This window comes from Panicum hallii, chromosome 5 (genome assembly GCF_002211085.1).
Source record: "Panicum hallii strain FIL2 chromosome 5, PHallii_v3.1, whole genome shotgun sequence".
NCBI classification, from domain to species: domain Eukaryota; kingdom Viridiplantae; phylum Streptophyta; class Magnoliopsida; order Poales; family Poaceae; genus Panicum; species Panicum hallii.
Genome location: NC_038046.1, coordinates 22,048,361 through 22,067,254, shown reverse-complemented (window position 1 = coordinate 22,067,254; position 18,894 = coordinate 22,048,361). Strand labels below are relative to the sequence as shown.

Sequence of the window (18,894 nt, the reverse complement as noted above, 5' to 3'; positions counted from 1 at the left end):
TGTTATCATATTTTTTCTATTTACGATATATATGTAAATTATTTTGTATAATTGATATTGTTATATTATATTAATACGTTCTCAATTTTTTCTCAATTTTAACTTATAGATCATTTTAACTTTTCTATATTATGGCAACTAGAGTGAGATCTCTCAATTTACCTTAAATTGAGATCTTATGGTTCATCATATTTCTGTTCCCGCGTCGAGCCATCAATAGAATGTCTCATCTCATTCTACATTGAGTTAGCCTCCTCCTCTTCTTTCCCTGCACTTGTTGGTTCCCCACTGATTGCCGCCGCCATCCACCTGGCTCACTTACCAGCAGCCACCGGCACCTCCCGGCGTTGTCGCTGCTCACCCCACCACCTTTTTGTCGCCGCCTAATGCCACTGCGCGGCCGCCTCGCCGCACCACCCATAAACCTCAACCCTGACCCTTGATCGCGCCCTACACGGACCACTTGGTGAGATCCCATGCCCCAACGCCAGCCAAACCGCATGCTCCCACCACTGCAGCCTATGGCACATCATCGTCTTGCCATCTCGCTCGTCATCCACCACCGAGCCAGCCCGCTTCCAACTTATATAGTCAGAGAGAGAAGCTCACATCAAACCAAAATACCTCAGCTCTAAAGTTCTGAGATTGGAGAAGACAACGAGTTCAACGGAAGAGAAAAATAATATATAAGAAGATTCGCCATCTCAATCGTACGTCGGCTCCATATCCTACAGTGGATCGGGGATTCTCAGCTTAAGATAAAAAGGAGAAGTCTCTTATTTTAATTTTTCTTTTTGTAGATACATAATTTTTATTATATATTTAGGTATAGAGTATATTTAGATGTACGGTAAAAATTATATATTTATAAACTAAAATATCTATATTTTGATTTAGTATGGAGTTTGGAACGGAAGGAGATGTACATGGCGATCAAACCGGACTACCGGAGTCGAGTGTGAATTGGAGTCGGGAGTGTCGGAGCTCCCCCTTGCTCATAAAACCGATGCCCTCCGATCGCATCAGCCTAGTAGAGAGATACACGGACACAGCTGCGTAGTCACTGACCGTCCGGGCTCGCTACGCCGTGGCCATCCCGTGCGTCACACAACACGCACGCACGCCATCCCTCGCGAAGCTTCCTCTTCCTCCTCCGGCCGCCACCGACCCGAACCCACCCCGCCGCGGCGCCTCCCTTACCACCATATATTCCTCCCAACCTCTCGCCGTCGAGGATCGGTGAGAGGAGAGGAGCCGAGGAGAAATCGAAACGCGTTTCGGATCGGATCGGAAGGGGAGGGAGAGAGGATTTCAGGATGGATTTCGAGCTGCGGCAGGCGCGGGAGAAGCTGGAGCGCGAGCAGCGGGAGCGGATGCAGCGCGCCAAGGCCAAGGCCGAGCGCGAGCGCCGGGCCAAGGCCGAGGCCGCGCGCCGCCAGGAGGCGCTCGAGGCGTCCCACCGCGAGCGACGCCTCGACGCCGCGCGCGTCCAGGAAGAGGTAACCCTCACCACCACGCCCTAGTTTCGTAGGCGCTGATAACTGCCATGCCTGTGTGAGAAATATTATGTTGCAAGCGCCGAACCCTTAACCCTTGATTCGGTTTGCGTGCTTTAATTTCTCGCTCCTGTTTTATCGGCAAACTGTTTGATAGGTTGCTTCCTAATTCGATCGACAAAATCCTCCCAATTTAAAAAGGAACAGAAACATTTTGATCCAAAAACCTGATTGGGGGCTCAGGGTGAAGTGCCCTTTATTGGCTTAATTTTTGTTTCTATTCACTTAATGGGAATAGCGCAAACCCTTATACTAATGTCTTGTTAGGATTCCCTTTTACTGATTGTTGCAATTAACCTACTTTCATTGTCCATTTTCACTACTTGCAGCAGATAATAAGTTCCTGAATACTGAATATGTTTGTACTGCTCATCTCTAGTGGCTCTAGCCTCTGTCTTCTCTTTTGTTACTGGGTGCTGATTAAATTGTCTTTGTGCTCCTGATAGGCTGACCAGAAAATGGAAGAGGTAATGCAGCTGGGGAAGGGGGTTTCATTCTCGCACATGTTTGAGGCACTTCGATATGATGGCCCTGGGGATAAGATCAAGCTACCACCATCTTCGTTTAAGGAATTATCAGATGAGGGAGCCCTGGATAAAGGTCCCATGTACTTCAGGTTGTCCAAGGTTAGGGACACAGTCCCGGGTGCCACTATGGAACAAGACACCGAGGAGGCAACCTGTTCCGGTGTTCTTGAATTCACTGCCAGGGAAGGCTCTGCTGAACTCCCACTGCATGTTTGGAACAACCTGTTCCGGAGTGACACCCCAGACATCCCTCTGATTGAAGTCAAGTATGTCAGTTTGCCCAAAGGAACATATGCGAAGTTGAAGCCAGAAGGAGCTGGGTTTTCAGATCTCCCTAACCATAGAGCAGTCCTTGAAACGGCACTCCGCAATCACGCAACACTATCTGAAAACGATATTGTTGTGGTGAACTATGGGCTACTGCAGTACAAGTTAAAGGTTCTTGAACTGAAGCCCGCGTCAAGTGTATCTGTCCTAGAGACAGATGTTGAAGTTGACATAGAGGGATCAGATTCAGTTTTGGACAACGAAGAGAACCAACATGTGCTTGCGCCGCTTGCAATTGGAAAGGTTGAATCCAGTGTTGTGGAAGAAGGAAAGTTCAGGTATTACAAATTTTCAGTTGAAGAAAGTGTGGGTGAGAAAGTAGCTTCTGGGCGTGTTAATATTGAGGTTAAGATAGACACGGATGCAAGCGGTGGCGACACTGATATCTACATTTCAAGGCATCCTTTAGTATTCCCGACTCAGCATCGACATGAGTGGTCTTCTCATGAAATGGGATCAAAAGTTCTTATACTCAAACCACGGGATTCCAATTTGGTCAGTGGTGTTTACAGTATTGGAGTTTATGGTTTCAAAGGGACTTCTAAGTACCAGCTCTCTGTAGCTATTAAGGATGTTAATGGCCAAAGGATTGGTGAACATGCTAGTGCTTCAGGAAGTGTCGATGCTGATTCAGTACTGTGTAGTAACTGTAAGCGCCATATAGCCAGCCGATCTGCTCATCTTCACGAGGCATACTGCATGAGACACAATGTTGCCTGCCCGCATGATGGCTGCGGAGTTGTTCTTCGGAAAGAAGAAGCAGCAGATCATGTGCACTGCAACAAGTGCGGGCGAGCTTTCCAACAGAGGGAAATGGAGAAACATATGAAAGTCTTCCATGAGCCACTGCAGTGTCCCTGTGGGGTGGTTCTGGAAAAGGAAGATATGGTATGTCCTGCCTTCTCTCTTCATTATACTAGCTGCACACTGGTAACTTACTTTCTGAAGCATAATTTTCTTACGAAATTGACTTCATTTTTGTTAATTTTCAGGTCCAACACCAATCCTCAACCTGCCCTTTGCGCTTGATTGTGTGCCGGTTCTGCGGTGACACGGTCCATGCTGGTGGAGAACCAGTTGATGCTCGTGACCGACTCCGAAACATGTGTGAGCATGAGAGTATCTGTGGATCCAGGACGGCACCATGTGACTCTTGTGGGCGGTCAGTCATGCTGAAGGAGATGGACATTCACCTCATCGCCGTTCATCAGAAGAGCTGATCACCCAGTGGCCCAGGGGTGACCTGAGCTGAGACTGTTGCTTACTCAAAGCTACGAAGTTATTGAATTTCAGCACTGCTGGATCGAACAAGGCCCCATGGAACTGCAAATATGTGATGTGTTATGGTTTGTTATTTGTGGTGTTCCCATGAAGGAAACACACTGGCGTTGGTGTTGTGTCTGTATCTTGTTCCTGTGTACATTATTTACAAATCTTCTTTGACATGTTAGTATTATTTATTTGTTAAAACGAAATATATTCCCTCTGATAGACCGCGTAATATGCGTCCCCTGTCATTTTAGATTGTACGGGTACTCCATGTATCAACTGTTCACTCGGTTCAGATTCAGTAGGACTCTGGGCTTGCACTTCTTTTTAATACGGAGCATGTACTGTTAGTAGCAGGCGTGCGCTTGTTGGTCATCTGTCCAGCCGCCAGCGAGTTGTTCCTTCAGTTCAGCCAGCGCTCGTTTCTGATCGCCACCTGCGTATCCCGCTACTAGTCTTCTAATCCTTTTCAGAGGCTCTGAAACCACTACTGGGCAGTGGGCAAGCAAAGATGAAGGCGCTTCGCTGCTGAAGCAGAGACACAGTAACAACCCATCGTTAGACGCCGCATACTCCACCGATTGAATCCACCAATCATTCGTCTCCATTTCTTCCAAAGTGCCATCAGGATTCAGGAGAGGGTGTGGGCGGCGTGCTAGGCAAACAAGAAAGGACCAATGTTGCGAACACATATATGCTATTTATCGGGGAGCCAGGAATGCGAACAAATTTTGGCCAAACATGGTCAAACGCACAGAAAACTACATGAAAAATAATAAAGACAATAAAATGTAAATGAACTCAAACCGATTGGCTCCTGGGAACGAGCCTAGCTCCAATAAACATTAAATTAAACCCTCTCATTTTAATCCCATAACGAAACTAATACAACAACAACAACAATAACAACTTAGCCTTTTGTCCCAAGCAAGTTGGGGTAGGCTAGAGATGAAACCCACAGAAAACAAGAATAAGAAACACAAAAGGTGCACAAGCCAAAGGAAGACTTAGGGGTTAAACAAAAAGTAACAAAGGTCACGGTTCAGGTACATTAATTGCTAATCTCCAAGCGCTCCTATCCATAGCTAATTCCTTAGCGATATTCCACTCCTTAAGGTCTCTCTTAACCGTCTCGTCCCAAGTTAGTCTAGGTCTACCTCTACCTCTCTTTACATTATCGCCCCGCTTTAAAACTCCACTATGCGCCGGGAGGCCTCCGTTGTACATATCCAAACCATCTCAACCGATGTTGAATCAACTTCTCATCGATAGGTGCCACCCCGACCCTATCTCGAATCTCTTCGTTCCGGATTCTGTCCCTTCTTGTATGCCCGCAGAACCAACGCAGCATACGCATCTCTGCTACACTCAGTTGCTGAACATGTCGCCTTTTTGTAGGCCAACATTCAGCACCGTATAGCATCGCTGGGCGAATCGCCGTCCTATAGAACTTATCTTTTAGCCTCTGTGGCACCTTCTTGTCACAGAGGACGCCCGAAGCCTGCCGCCACTTCAACCACCCGGCTGAAATTCTATGTCTAACATCTTCATCAATGTCTCCATCTTTCTGAAGCATTGATCCTAGATACCGGAAAGTATCCTTCTTAGCCACCACTTGACCTTCGAGGCTAACGTCCCCATCCTCATGCCTAGTCGGGCTAAAGTCGCACATCATATACTCGGTCTTGGTCCTACTCAGTCTGAACCCCCTCGACTCTAACGTGTGTCTCCACAGCTCTAACTTCATATTAACCCCTACCCTACTCTCATCAACTAGCACCATATCATCAGCAAAGAGCATACACCAAGGGATATCACCCTGTATGTCCCTTGTGACCTCATCCATCACCAAAGCAAATAGATAAGGGCTCAATGCTGACCCCTGATGTAGTCCAATTTTAATTGGAAAGTCACTGGTATCGCCATCACATGTTCGAACACAAGTCATCGCATCCTTGTACATATCCTTGATGAGGGTAATATACTTAGTTGGAACTTTGTGTTTTTCCAAGGCCCACCACATGACGTCTCTCGGTACTTTATCATACGCCTTCTCTAGGTCAATAAAGACCATGTGTAAGTCCTTCTTCTCCTCTCTATATCTCTCCATCAACTGTCGTACTAAGAAAATCGCCTCCATGGTCGACCTCCCAGGCATGAACCCAAACTGGTTTTGGGTCACCCTTGTCAATCCTCTTAGGCGATGCTCGATAACCCTCTCCCAAAGTTTCATCGTATGGCTCATCAGCTTAATCCCCCGGTAGTTAGTACAACTTTGAACATCTCCCTTATTCTTGAAGATCGGTACTAATATACTTCTCCTCCATTCCTCCGGCATCTCGTTTGACTGGAAAATTAGGTTAAAAAGCTTAGTTAACCATACTACCGCCCTCTCGCCCAGGCATCTCCACACCTCAATGGGGATGCCATCGGGACCCATCGCTTTACCTCCCTTCATCCTCTTCAAAGCCTCCCCGATCTCTGCCTCCTGAATCCTCCTCACAAAGCGTCTGTTGGTATCATCAAATAACGAAACTAATAACAGCAGCAAAATATAGTGCAAGAACACAGGCACGCAGAAATATCCATGGAGCAAATTGAAATGAACAAGAACAAAATATGGTGCGAAAGGACAGCAACATCCATGGAGCAAACTAAACTGAACCGTCCTCAGAAACAATAGAGTATCCGAATTTCAGTTGCATCCTATATCCCAGCAACAACTTCACGAGTGAAGAATTCACGGGAATAGGTAGAACACACCAGGCAAAAGAACCATACATGCAAAAATATATATTGGCCATTACTCCTTATTTGTATAAACTAGAGGTACTCAAAAGCATTATTGTGCCCTTCACTTAATATACAATGGAAAACTGCAGAACTTTCTACAGCCGCTGATCATTTACAATTTCAGGCAGAGAAGGTGAATCCGAGCCATTGTATTTACTAGGGACAGGGGTGTTCCTCCTGGATTGCCGCTTGGTTGCCACCAGGACTTGCTCTGCCTCTGGTTCATCGGCAATTGAGAACTTCTCATCGTCGTCATCACCTTTAAAAACTGGGTGGATGTAGGCATTCATCAGATATCCTTTGAGATCAAATCCTGGCTCTCTTGCACGTTCTAGGGTATCCTTCTTCATTGCCTCCTGGAGAAGGAAATGGAAATGTATTACTACTTCTAGTTATGTTCCATAGTGTGACTGTTGTAAACATGTTGAATTTATGCCATTTTTAATCTAATCGTATTTAGGTCATATGTTTATTATAGATATATACAGGTTGCGTAAACAGTTGGTCTAATGGAATCCATTTAAAGTATTTAATATAACAATAGTCAATTCTTACAACAAGCCTTAAGCCTTCAAAAACACTAATGATAGTTCAGAAACAATTTAATGTGACAACAAATGTACTACAAAACATATAAGCATGAGTTGAATCCTAGCTCTCCAAACAAAAACATCTCCTAACAATTAGATGGTCCTGGAACCATGTTTTCCCAGTCAAGAGTAAACTTCATATCACTTATTACAAGCTTCTAGTGCAAATCAAACAGTAAACTTCGAATGGCATTAGCTATAAACCTTTACTCCCTCCATTCCAAATGTAGGTCATTTTAGGATTCTATCCAGTCAAACTTTATTAACTTGGCACATCAATGAACAGTTGGTAATGTTACTAGATTCATCATGTTAAGTACTTTCATAATATATAATCTTCACTATTTAAATCGGTATACTTTTATAAAAATTGCAAAAGTGACACATCAGAGACCATGTCAGTGTCCTAAACGACCTACACACTTGGGATCAGAGGGAGTAATTGACACCTTCATTTGTCAATCTATCTTGCCAAACTAACAATCCGAATCTAAATGGAAAAAATCTGAGCACACAAGTCAATGAGTTTTTAAGCAACATTATTCATGTTTCTTTGAAGACCCATTCTAATATTATTCATATATTAACTCCAAAATTTGGAAAAGAAACTTTACCTGTAACGGGCATTTCACAAAAGTAGGTTCATAGCGATTCTTGCAATACTTGTGGAAATAAAAGGTTACAACCGGAAGAACAAGGAGCACCGGAGTTGACTGGCCAGCACCTTTTGTGCTAAGCAATCCAAGGAGGAGGAGCTGTGATATGATCAATGCTGTGATTATACGTCCATGAACACTTGGCCAAAATGCTGCTGCACTCTCATATTCTTGATTGTACACATTTATTATCTGAAACAGTGTAAACGTGTGCATAAGGATAGTTACAGACCACGGTCAGAACATGTGATAAACTAGTAACTCAATCCATAAAAATTACATGCAACACTCCAATTAGATGAACAAGAACATATCTAAATAATGCTCTTGCTAATATAGCACAGCCCCATGAGACACAAGATGACCAGATACAATGGTTAAAAAAATTACGTTAAAATACCAAGCATCTAAGATATGCTTGCTTACCTGGTGGCGGTATACAATGTATGCAAACCCGAAGAATATCAATATGAAAGGGAGCAAAAATGGTGTCACCGCAGCATAGACAAGACCAAGTAAGAAATAGAGCTGAATTTGAGGTTCATTTGAGTCAAAACCAATACTTCCAGGATCCATTGCCTCTTCTCTGTCTTTCTCAGTCTTTACCAAGAAAAAGTTTTTCAAGTGGAAGATTACCAGTGGCTTCAATCTTAATATTTCACCAGCTACCCCAGCCCAACCATCGACCATTACATATGTTATAAAAAAGGTTGCCTTCATTGGAATTGCTTCACCAACTGTCCTTGGTATTCTGCAAAAGACGCAAATTAGATACTAGGAATAAAAACATACACAGTTTAAAAGGAGAAATGATGAAATGAAAGGGGTTCAAATATAACCTTTTAATAGCAAGATCTTCAAACTATTACCAGATAATAAAGAAGGAAAATACGGAAAATACACTGAAAAATAGCATGCAAATAAAATAATTTCATAACAGAGTAAACAGGAGTATTATTACGCCTTATTTAGAAAGTAAATAAATGAATTGTTTAAGGGATATTCTCCATCCAAATTAAGTCCTTACCATGAGCATTTAAAGTATATCATGGCAAATACAATAAACACTAGATTCCGAAGAACGGTGCAACATTTATAGTACAGGTCATTGCAATTCTTAAGTACAATCATTTCATCAAGCCAAGCTCCCTCCTTTTCTTTTTTGTAGAGCACACACAACCCAATATTTGACCAACATTTAGTCTAAGGATTTGTAGATTATACCATACAAATTTGGTATTATTGGATTCAATTTGAACATAGTTTCATATGATGTCATATTTCATGGATATAAACAATAATGTATAACATATTAATGGTCAAAATGTGGAGTTGGAGACAACACCGGGTCAAACCACGCCTTACAAAAAGAAAAGGAAGGAGTACGTTATTACATCTCTAATGTTTCAGTACATACAAGACCGACAATGATCAATGGTGCAGCACAAAGGATAGACAAATATGAGAAGGACATACTCATTTGCGGATTGATGAAGATAGCTTTTTAGCTGCTCTAAAGCAGATCCTGCAATAATGCTTGCCAGAAACACATTGAAGAAGATGAAGATATAATATTTGGATGCAGATCTTCTCTCCAATGAAGATATTGATGTCAATCCTTCAACCTTAGACATGAACATTAATATGCTTGGGAGCAGTATAAGGAAGATCTTCAGAGCAATTCCAGGAAGGAAACCCTGGATGAATGATTTAATAGTAGGTCTGATAAAAAAAAGTTGAAGTAAAAGGTGTCATAGATCAGGAACATGCCCACAGAACAATGCACAAGAAATAAATGGATGGGTATGCAAATTTGGTACTGAAATTTAACTATGCCAGTAACTTGTTTTGTTCCAGTAAAATCAGTTAGATGACAGAATGTATGCAGCAGCACTGCAGCAGTGACCTAAATGGCACACATAAATTAGTCTGGGCTGTCATGTCATTTTTTGTTTCACCTGACTAATGGTTGGAGCAAAGTGGAATAAATAGGGAAGTTCAAAAACTATCAATCTTTAAACTGAATGTTTAACACTTAGGTGGGATACACAAATTAGGAATAGTAAAAGTACGCATGCAAAAACATAGAATGGAAGACTAGTACAAACACATTGCAATGGGAATTCAAGTATGCTGCACACAAATATAAAACATCACAACAAAGCGCCACCAGAACTGTACACCTCAGCATAGCTACAGCAGCAAATCTATGCCTCTAAGTATCCCATGATTTCTGTGCTAAACAGGTATTTTCATTTGGCAATAGAAATTAGAGGTTTAATCGGATCAGTCTGTCTTTTTACCCCGCATACAGTTTCCCAAATGCTTTTGATAATTATAAAAAAACTCTATACAGTGTGTACTTCAAAATGTAGATTAACATTGGACATTGATAGAATTTGTTACATCATTTTTGCAATATATCTTATTCTCAAACACCAGTGCAGTCATATATGTTCTCATCCATACCAGAGTTATGATCAATTTCACTGGTCCGATTCGTCATCGTAGTGCTGCTTTTTCCTTTTTAACAAAAGGTCACACTTTTTTAGATGGTGAACATAGAGATATGAGCCTACGACATATTCATATACGTCCAACAGAAGGCAAGTTTAAAACTAACAGCATACTACTAAGTAGAACTGAAAATAAAAACATTTCTGGAGAAGGAATGGCATGTAAACATAGACGTACATTTCAATCAGAGGCTTCAGAAATGGAACTGCCTTCTCAATCCCTTCAAGATTTGCAAGAGACTGAACAAATGCTATTGGGATCACATAAAAGAAGTTCAGGAAGAAGAATGCCACTGCCACTATCAACCTTCGAACTGTAAGGGAGACAAATGGAATAGACAAATTATCCCAGTACACATCTCGAGGTTCTGGAGCCCATTCAGTCAACCAAACAGTTGGATTACTGGTTTGTTGTGTCTGAGCACAAACTGCTGCACCCCAACGTGATCGGAAGGAAACAAATGCTGCTGGGACAACTGATTTGGGATCCTTTACAATCTTTTCACGCTCTTCTGCTTCCTAAATATCATTTACATGAGGTGGTAAATCTTACAGTTTGTGATAGGTACCCTTTGTTTAAAGAGATATGGAATTGTAACATTGTGGAAGACAAATATATTACTGACAGTCCTATCAAAATTTCATTTTCTATTGCATGCAAAATACCTATGTGAGAAAGACCACTTCAGTGCATATTTAGTATCATTACATACCCAAGACTACACTTAAGAAAACGATACACACAGACACAGCCAACTAGACCTTTCTTAATGTGTGTATGTTTGAAAATTAGGAAGAAGTCCATTTTGACCCACTAACTATTGCCGGAGTAATTTCATTTTCTATTGCATGCAAAATACCTATGTGAGCAAGACCACTTCAGTGCATATTTAGTATCATTACATACCCAAGACTACACTTAAGAAAATGATACACACAGACACAGCCAACTAGACCTTTCTTAATGTGTGTATGTTTGAAAATTAGGAAGAAGTCCATTTTGACCCACTAACTATTGCCGGAGTCAGATTTTGACCCTAGAACTCCAAAACCCAATTTCTTTGGCACCATGACTAGTCGAAACTATTTGTTTATCACCCTTCGTAGATTTCTAAGGTGGCTTTGCCCAGTTTTGTGCCATGTCATCTATCACCACCACATCAACATCATTTCATCCTTTTCTTCCACCCTATCTCTCCCGTGTTTGAGAGATGTTGCTCTCATTACTTGAAGGGCTAGAGCACTACCCAGCTGCACCTCGCTTATGATGTGTGCCCTCACGCACACCACCTTGCTCCTCCACCATGCAACAGCTTGCACCTGACTGACATCCGACGTCAGGTCTGCCCAAGCTGAGTTGCCGGTGGGCTTTCTAGGAGCATGCAGAAGCTCGTGTGCTGTGTCTGTGCAAGTCCAGGCAGTGCATCAAGCACAGTAGCAGGCAGCAGCAGGAGGCCTCTGGCAGAAGAGTGGTAGTTGGGAGCGGTCAACAGGAAGAAGTGAGACCTGGGTCTTTTTTTATTGAAGCTCAACAGGACAAAGTGAGACGGGGTGTTTTTCTTATTGAAGCTCAATGGGAAGAAGTGAGACCTGGGTGTTTTTTTATTGAAAAAGGTGGCATTTTGGTCAACCATGTCGATACCATGCAAGATGACGTGGCTCAAAACCAGGCAAAACCACCTATGAAACCAGCTAAGGGTGCAAAGCAAACTGTTTTGACAGTGCCAAAGATAGTTGAAGGACCGAAATCAAACTTCAATGATAGTTGTATGGTCAAAAATGAACTTCTTCCATAGTATGTATTTGATACACACCATCAATACATTCTATTAAAAAATTTGGTTACTGTGATTCTATCAAACCAAATGGTTTACATCTATATTTTCAATGACACAATTATAACTCAAGATGAATATTAATTCATTAAATGATGAGCACTCAGCAGATGGTGTGACTCACTTCATTTTCTATCCTCTCAATTTCTGATTTGTAGTATTCAATAGCATCCACCTTGGCACCAAAACAACCAAGAAAACCAGTCTGTAGCAGAAGAATTAGAATGAAATAATAAAAAAGGTTACTATTCTGATTGGAAGATAACAAAACTATACACTACGGTTTTGTGGAATAACCTTAGTAGTAGGCCTCTTAGATGCATTTCTTTCAAACTTCAGCTGATAGTAGTCAAGCCAATTCTGCATCTTCTTCTTCTCTTTAACCAATTTTGCAAGCTTATTTGCATTGTAAACAACCTGCAAAAGTGCATCAGTGAATTTATCATAGCAGCCTTGTTATGTTTTACAGCATAATAAGAAATAAATCAAAATACCAGATAAGCTGTACTTTATGAGGAATTGAATAAAATTCTATCTGAACTGGAACCAAAGTGAAGATAACATGGGTCCACATAAATATATGAAACATGCATTTTTGTACAATCATGGAATCACCAAACCATACTAATCAGGAAGATGGTATGCCGGAGAACCAACATAGATAAATTGGAGGAACAAAATAAGGATCCTAACATGGATATTCATGACATATGTAATTATTACCTGGTGCGTCAGATAGTGATCAGGATGATTCACAAGAAAGAAATGTTCAACAAGCTCACCAATTGATTCATCTGGATCAGGCGGTATATTACGCACAAGGACCTAAAACAAACACTTACATTGGTTAATTACATTCAACAGGTAACTATCAAAACAACAAAATCCACTTGATTTTTTTTTAAAAAAGGAGGAAACAAGTTCTCATTTCAAAATCTACATGAAATGAAGTAAAGGAATGAATATCAAGTTTAACTCAGTTAAGCATCTGGCTAGCATTAGGTGCTCGATGCATAGTTTAATCAATTGGTACAAATATTGTCTGCACTTCATCCTAGTATTGTGTGGTCATGTGGGAAAAATGATAAAATATATTTTTCCCTCTGCTAACCTGCTCTCAACTGATACACAACCCATCACTACTGTAATACAAACAGTATGTTGTATATCTATCTTGCCCATATACTAACTTATAATTTCCCCCCACTTTCTCTGCAGTTGATAAATACCTCACCAATATTAAATGGAACAAAGTACTGAAGCACACAATTCTTTTAACGATCATACTGATTGGTGTAAAAGACTCAAGCACACCATGAACTGGATTTCATCTATTCAATTGAATTAAATAGAAAGGACCTCAACAGGTTCACAGAGTCATACCGTGAACTGGTCTGGTCTGCGTTTCTCTGATGCAAGAAAACGCAGTCTCATTTGTGCAACGATTTCATACTCATGTAACAGTACATAGCAGGTCCAAAATGTGAAAACATAAGCCATAGTCAAATGGGCTATAAACCTTCACAAAGAGAAATAAGTTAGGACTCCTGAGCAGTCATTCTAAACTAAAATACAATCTATAATTTGAATAACAGGGTGTACCATGTACTGTAAACTTTGAAAGTAATTTTAGCATCTGAACCCATTTCCCTAAATCTAATGCTAGAACTTGAATTATTTTACGTGCAAATTTATCTTATTTATTCCATATTATGAATTTTAGATCCTAAGTTTCCTCACTTGCAATCTACCAGATCTTCCTCTCCCAAATCAGTTTCTGTCAGAGGCTGGGTAGTAGTTCATGTTGCACAGTTCCATCCATATATCTTGATGACTTCAGTTTCACAACATCCCTGACTCTAGTGGAAAAAGATACCAGGCAGTGGTCATCACTCTTTCACATGTAGCACCTTCTACCTCAGGCAACCCCGTAGGCTATGTTGAAAAACTCTGGTTGTTTTAATTATCAAATCATGCATATGGCATGCATAAATAACTAGCCCTGGTAGCCAACACTTCCCCAAAGAATCGTGGTTTTATAACATAAGCATTATATAGAGACGTAAATACATTTTAAAACAAAGAAGAAATCACCAAGTGCTAACCTTTTTGATCCAACAGGTATATTTGATATCGAAAGTTTATCAATGTTGCTGTGCTGTACCTTCGAGAATTCCAGAGAATCATTGGTCCAATTAACAGGTACAAGAACACTGAATGCTAGAATTGAGATTGGAGCAAATATTTTAAGCCTGCAACGCTTGAAACAAAGTAAATAAGTAAAGCTAAGGAAAAATGGAGGTAGGCATCAGTCAGTGAACAATAGAAATATAAAGCAAGTGGGAACTGCAAATGTTTTGATTCAGTGAAACATATTGAAGTGAATGAATTCCCTTTTATTTTATCAAGAAATCCTGGAGGCTAGATGCCCAGATATAGAGTAGCCGACATAACCAGACAGAGCAAAGACCTATAGCTGAACTAGCCAACTTAGCTAGCAACAAAGTTGGTAGCACCAGTTTGCCTAGCTCATCAAATGCGTTTTGATATTGCAGAGTAATAAAATAATTGCTGACACTATGATGTCAATTGCCCATTTGTAAACCCTTCTATCCCAGGTGCAATTGGAGAGATAGATACTGATATGACGAACAAAAGCAATTAAACATGACCAAAGAATATGGAATACAAATCACATACCCAACTAAGTAAATCCGCAGATAGACAGCTGAATCAAGCCCTGCATGGCTAATCAACTCATCCTCAGGCATTTTGAGAGCAGCGGGCATCCAACTTAAGAACTTCAAGTACGACCGCATGTCCAAATTGACAAATTTCCGAACAAATGTACCCCCATGACTTGGGCTCTCTCTTGCACCTTTGAGGTACCATTTTGGGAAGTAAACCCTATCATTGATTGGCTGCAGTCGTAGGAAAGCAAATGCTAGCAGGAATGCTATGGCCCCCAATACATTGATAACCGCAGAGAGGCCTATATCTTTAATAGTAGCCATAGTTGTCCTTTAAATAGCTTGGGAGAATTCCTATAGAATTTATCTGCAAGATGTAAGGAAGAACACAATTATTTACCACTAGACAATATGATGTCACGAGAACACACTTCTAAACAAGACCAAATAGAGTACATGACCTACTAAAGGACAAACACTTCACATGGCGTGAGTTAGTGTAAATTGCAAAAAGAAACACAAAATCACTCTGAAACACACAAAACAATACAAATCTAGTTTGTAGTTAGGCATTTGAGATTGGAGAACCATTTGTAAGTTCCTACGAGTTGAATGGAACTGTTCATAAGTGATTTTGAACTCTTTGAGTGCCAAGAATGTTGGCATAAATCACAAACAAAAAGGTATATATCCATTTACAATACTATGCAACTAATCAGCAGTGTGTATGTAAATTAGTCATTCCTAGATATATGACATATTGCGCCAATTTTGATTCATCAGCACAGAAACGAGTCAACAAAAACGGTGAACAAAAGTAAAAGATAGGTATAGCCAACCCATGAAACATTGATTCATGGTTGAACAACTGTGAAACAGAATTCTAAGTTTCACACGATAAACCATGTTTTAACTCTAGGATACAGATGGCGCTTCTATCTGACATACAAAAAAAAACTATTTTGTGCCAAAGAGCTAAAGGATTGAAGCCAAGATTGTGATCCGTAGCTAGTGTAATCCAACCCAGACTCCTGTTCCTTTCCTATAGGCTATGAGATATTCAATGGATAAGTAACATACTTCATGCTGTGAAGTGTCAGCATCAAACCCAAAAGATACTAGCTGAGCAGCGACCGCACTAGATCACAACATATAGTGGGAAGAAGAATCAAATATTTATATTCTCCATACCAGATGAAATTGGTCGATTGTAAGCAGGCATCCAGGCTCAAAAATTGCAAACTAAATTCATACTGCCATCAGTTGGATTATAGTAGACTGCTAATTGGATTATTTGCCAACGTATTCTAACGCAACAATAATAGTATTAATAAACCTCCCGGGTTTCAAGTGCGGAATTTAAGGCGTGAGCCAGTGACAGCTCAAAAGCTCATAAAACTTTGCATAAATTCGTTCCGCCCGGAAACGTCCGTGTGAAGCGTTAAGCCATCCTGGAAATGTTGAAGCGGCGCCACCGCCAAGAAAGGTTATACCCGACAAATCTTTAAAGTGGCATTAGGCAGGCCAAGTTGTGGACTTTAATTAAGTTGTCAGTTGAAGGGGAAAAGGCGCAAGGAAAATAAAATTGCGATGGAAGCCAAATTCATTTGTCCTCCTACTTTTCTCAAAAATAGACACGTACTATGTACTGGAGTAGTTTTCTCAAAAATTGACACATGGACGCAGTTTTTTAAAAAAAAAAGGTGCGATTTTCCTCTAAAAGTAGTAGTGCATGGTACACAGAACTATATGCAGTAGCAAATTCTCCAGTGGACAACTGGAGCGGAACAAAATTCGGCGTGTTGCGAAATTGCGACAGTGCCTACGAAGAGACGAAACAGCGGGCCCGAACGTTGCGACTTGATGCAATTTCCCCATCAATCTTTTGGTGGAACAAAGGCCCTTTGTGTGGCTCCTTCCTCCATTCTAACCGCCGGCAACTCGAGCGCGATTGGACTGGAGGCAGATTTTCGTCCCCCAAACGGCAGCGAGAAGAGACGAGGAGAAATCGGTCCAAAATGTTGGGAACAGACAAGACAAGGTAGCAGCGAAGCAGGAATAGAGGAAACGGAGCGTCGTGCGAGCCAGATCTGGCCCCCGACCCGAAGCAGCAGAGCGAGAGATAGCGGAGCAGGCCACGAGACAAGAGGGGGGGAGGGAGGAGCAACAAGCAGCAGACGACCAGACGGCACATACCTCGGCCACGAACAAGAGAAGAGTCCCGGAGAAGAGGAGAGGAGAGAAGAGAAGCAGGAGGAAGAACCGAAGAAGCACCGACTCGCCCTCCTTGGGCCTTAACCGCCGGCGCGGCGGTCTGTCATCTTCCCCGAATGCAGGCGGCTCCCTCAGTCCCTCCCCTGTCTTCCTGCTCCCCGGTCTCGGCGCTCGCTCGCACTTCCCTCTCCCGATACTCCTCCAATGGGGCGAACGCCCTGCCTGCGCCGCCTGCTGCTGCACACACAGTACGCACCCAGCACGGGCACTGGCACTGCCTGCGAGAGCGGAGAGGGAGGGGGACGGGACGGGACGGGACGGTTGGAGAGCGACGAGCGGCACGGAAATCTTTTTTATCTCCCTCTCGCGCGCGGACCCTTTCGTTGCTCGTGGTCGCTGGGGCCGACGACGACGGGGCGCTGGGGCTGCTGTGCTGGCAGAAGGGAGACGCCACTGCCGGCTGCTGTGCTGGCACTGGCAGTGGAGAGACGGGGTGGATGCCGTTACGAGTTTCCTCCCCGCCCACCTTTCCTTTATAGAGTATTTACCGGCGGCCGCCAACGCCAGGAGAGGAGAGAGGAAAGGAGAGGAGCGGAGAGGGGAGAGACCGAGCCTGCCTGTAGGCGTGGCGTGGATGTGCGCGTGCAAAAGGAAGGGAACTGGCTTTGGCTGTAGCCGTCCCACTACCAGTAACGGAGGACAGCTAGCTCCGCTGCCTTCCGTTGCTGCGCGTTTCTTTCTCCTGACAGCGTGGCCAGGCCAGCCGAGCTGCGAGCACGGGAAGGGGCCAAGGGGGTGAAAAGGCGTGGGACGGAAGCGTCCATGAGTTTTTTTTTTGGGGGGGGGGGGGGGGGGGGGGGGCGCGCGCAGAGATCGAGCCAGGTTAAACAGATCAAGGGAGAGAGGGAGGGTATATGCCGAATTGATCGACGCGATCGCCCTGCCTGTTTAGCGCGGCCACGTACATGGTACGCGATCGCTGCCGGTGGTCGAAGCAAAGCGATGCCCGGTGCATTGGTGAGGGTGACCGGCATTTGCGTTCTCCGTCGACAACCGGGCGCCAGACATTCTAGCTGCTGGAGTATTCAAGCCTGGGCAGAAATAATAGTGCTATTAACTCTTGCCGCCTCTTCGGGTCAAGCGGCAGTTTGTTATTGCTCATGCTACAGTACCGCGCGGTATGATCTGTAGCTGTTACTGCACAGGAGCAGTAACATCTTTCCCTCCCCTGTGTGCGCGGCAAAACAAGTGCCCGATGCTTCGGCCGCCGAAAGCTAATTAGTCGCCGGCCTGTGTGTGGTATCGTCATCACGACATTTCCGCCTAGACTACAGCTTGTAACCTGAGCGTTGTATCCATTCCGATTTGGTTCGTTTCAAAAAAAAAATCTATTCAGATTTGGTAAACGAAAGGTTGGGTCGGTAAACAGAAACATGTACATGTAGTACCGCAAAGTCAAGCTATGCGTGTCCCAGGAGGCTAACAGTAATCGGCGTGTGCTTTCTGGAGTGGCGTGGTCAGGAGAGGCCGGTAGGCCGACACGTCGGCCACGCTGAAAAAAATCCACTTGAGAAATCACGGACGCCGCCGCCTGTCGCCGTCCGCGATCTCCTACGGCTTCCTGTCGGCTGCGCCCAACTGCCCCCACGACCTGGGGGCTATTCCCCTGGGAGCCAAAGCCTCGTAGAAGGTTCTACCGCTGTGGGCTGTCGTGAGCCGGTGCTGCTTCAGCGCCTCCGCCGCCGTCTTCCTCCGCCATCACGCAAGCTCTCTTCTTCTTCAACTCCGACCGACCTCTTCCATCCACCATCCTTGCCTGGCCGCCGTCCCCCACCGTCCCGCCTTGCCGCCATCTCGACCGGCCTACCGCCGGTCCGACGATCTTCCACCGTCCTTCTACAGTCCGACAGTACAGCAGCTC

At 43.2% G+C, this 18,894-nt stretch overlaps 2 protein-coding genes across 4 annotated transcripts; one reads left to right on the top strand and one right to left on the bottom strand.

Annotated features, from left to right (window-relative positions):
• The first annotated feature begins 1,035 nt into the window (after positions 1-1,035).
• LOC112893957 lies at positions 1,036-3,939 on the top strand. Of its 2 annotated transcripts, XM_025961496.1 has the most exons (4): positions 1,450-1,499; positions 1,839-1,888; positions 2,003-3,298; positions 3,403-3,939. In XM_025961496.1, exons 3-4 carry the CDS (start codon positions 2,015-2,017, stop codon positions 3,628-3,630), a joined length of 1,512 nt encoding a protein of 503 aa, XP_025817281.1. In that variant the 5' UTR covers positions 1,450-1,499; positions 1,839-1,888; positions 2,003-2,014; the 3' UTR covers positions 3,631-3,939. The 2 variants fall into 2 exon arrangements, with proteins under 2 accessions (XP_025817280.1, XP_025817281.1); XM_025961495.1 differs by lacking the exon at positions 1,839-1,888 and having other exon boundaries at positions 1,036-1,499.
• A 2,425-nt stretch (positions 3,940-6,364) lies between these two features.
• On the bottom strand, positions 6,365-17,468 carry LOC112892318 (calcium permeable stress-gated cation channel 1-like). Of its 2 annotated transcripts, XM_025959484.1 has the most exons (12): positions 16,956-17,468; positions 14,770-15,126; positions 14,175-14,321; positions 13,453-13,588; positions 12,793-12,894; positions 12,367-12,486; positions 12,194-12,274; positions 10,413-10,753; positions 9,195-9,440; positions 8,145-8,469; positions 7,677-7,910; positions 6,365-6,828 (listed from the first exon to the last, which is right to left on the bottom strand). In XM_025959484.1, the coding sequence occupies exons 2-12, from the start codon at positions 15,081-15,083 to the stop codon at positions 6,568-6,570; spliced, it is 2,307 nt and encodes a 768-aa protein (XP_025815269.1). In that variant the 5' UTR covers positions 15,084-15,126; positions 16,956-17,468; the 3' UTR covers positions 6,365-6,567. The 2 variants fall into 2 exon arrangements, with proteins under 2 accessions (XP_025815269.1, XP_025815270.1); XM_025959485.1 differs by lacking the exon at positions 16,956-17,468 and having other exon boundaries at positions 14,175-14,329; positions 14,770-14,906.
• Between the last annotated feature and the right edge of the window lie 1,426 nt (positions 17,469-18,894).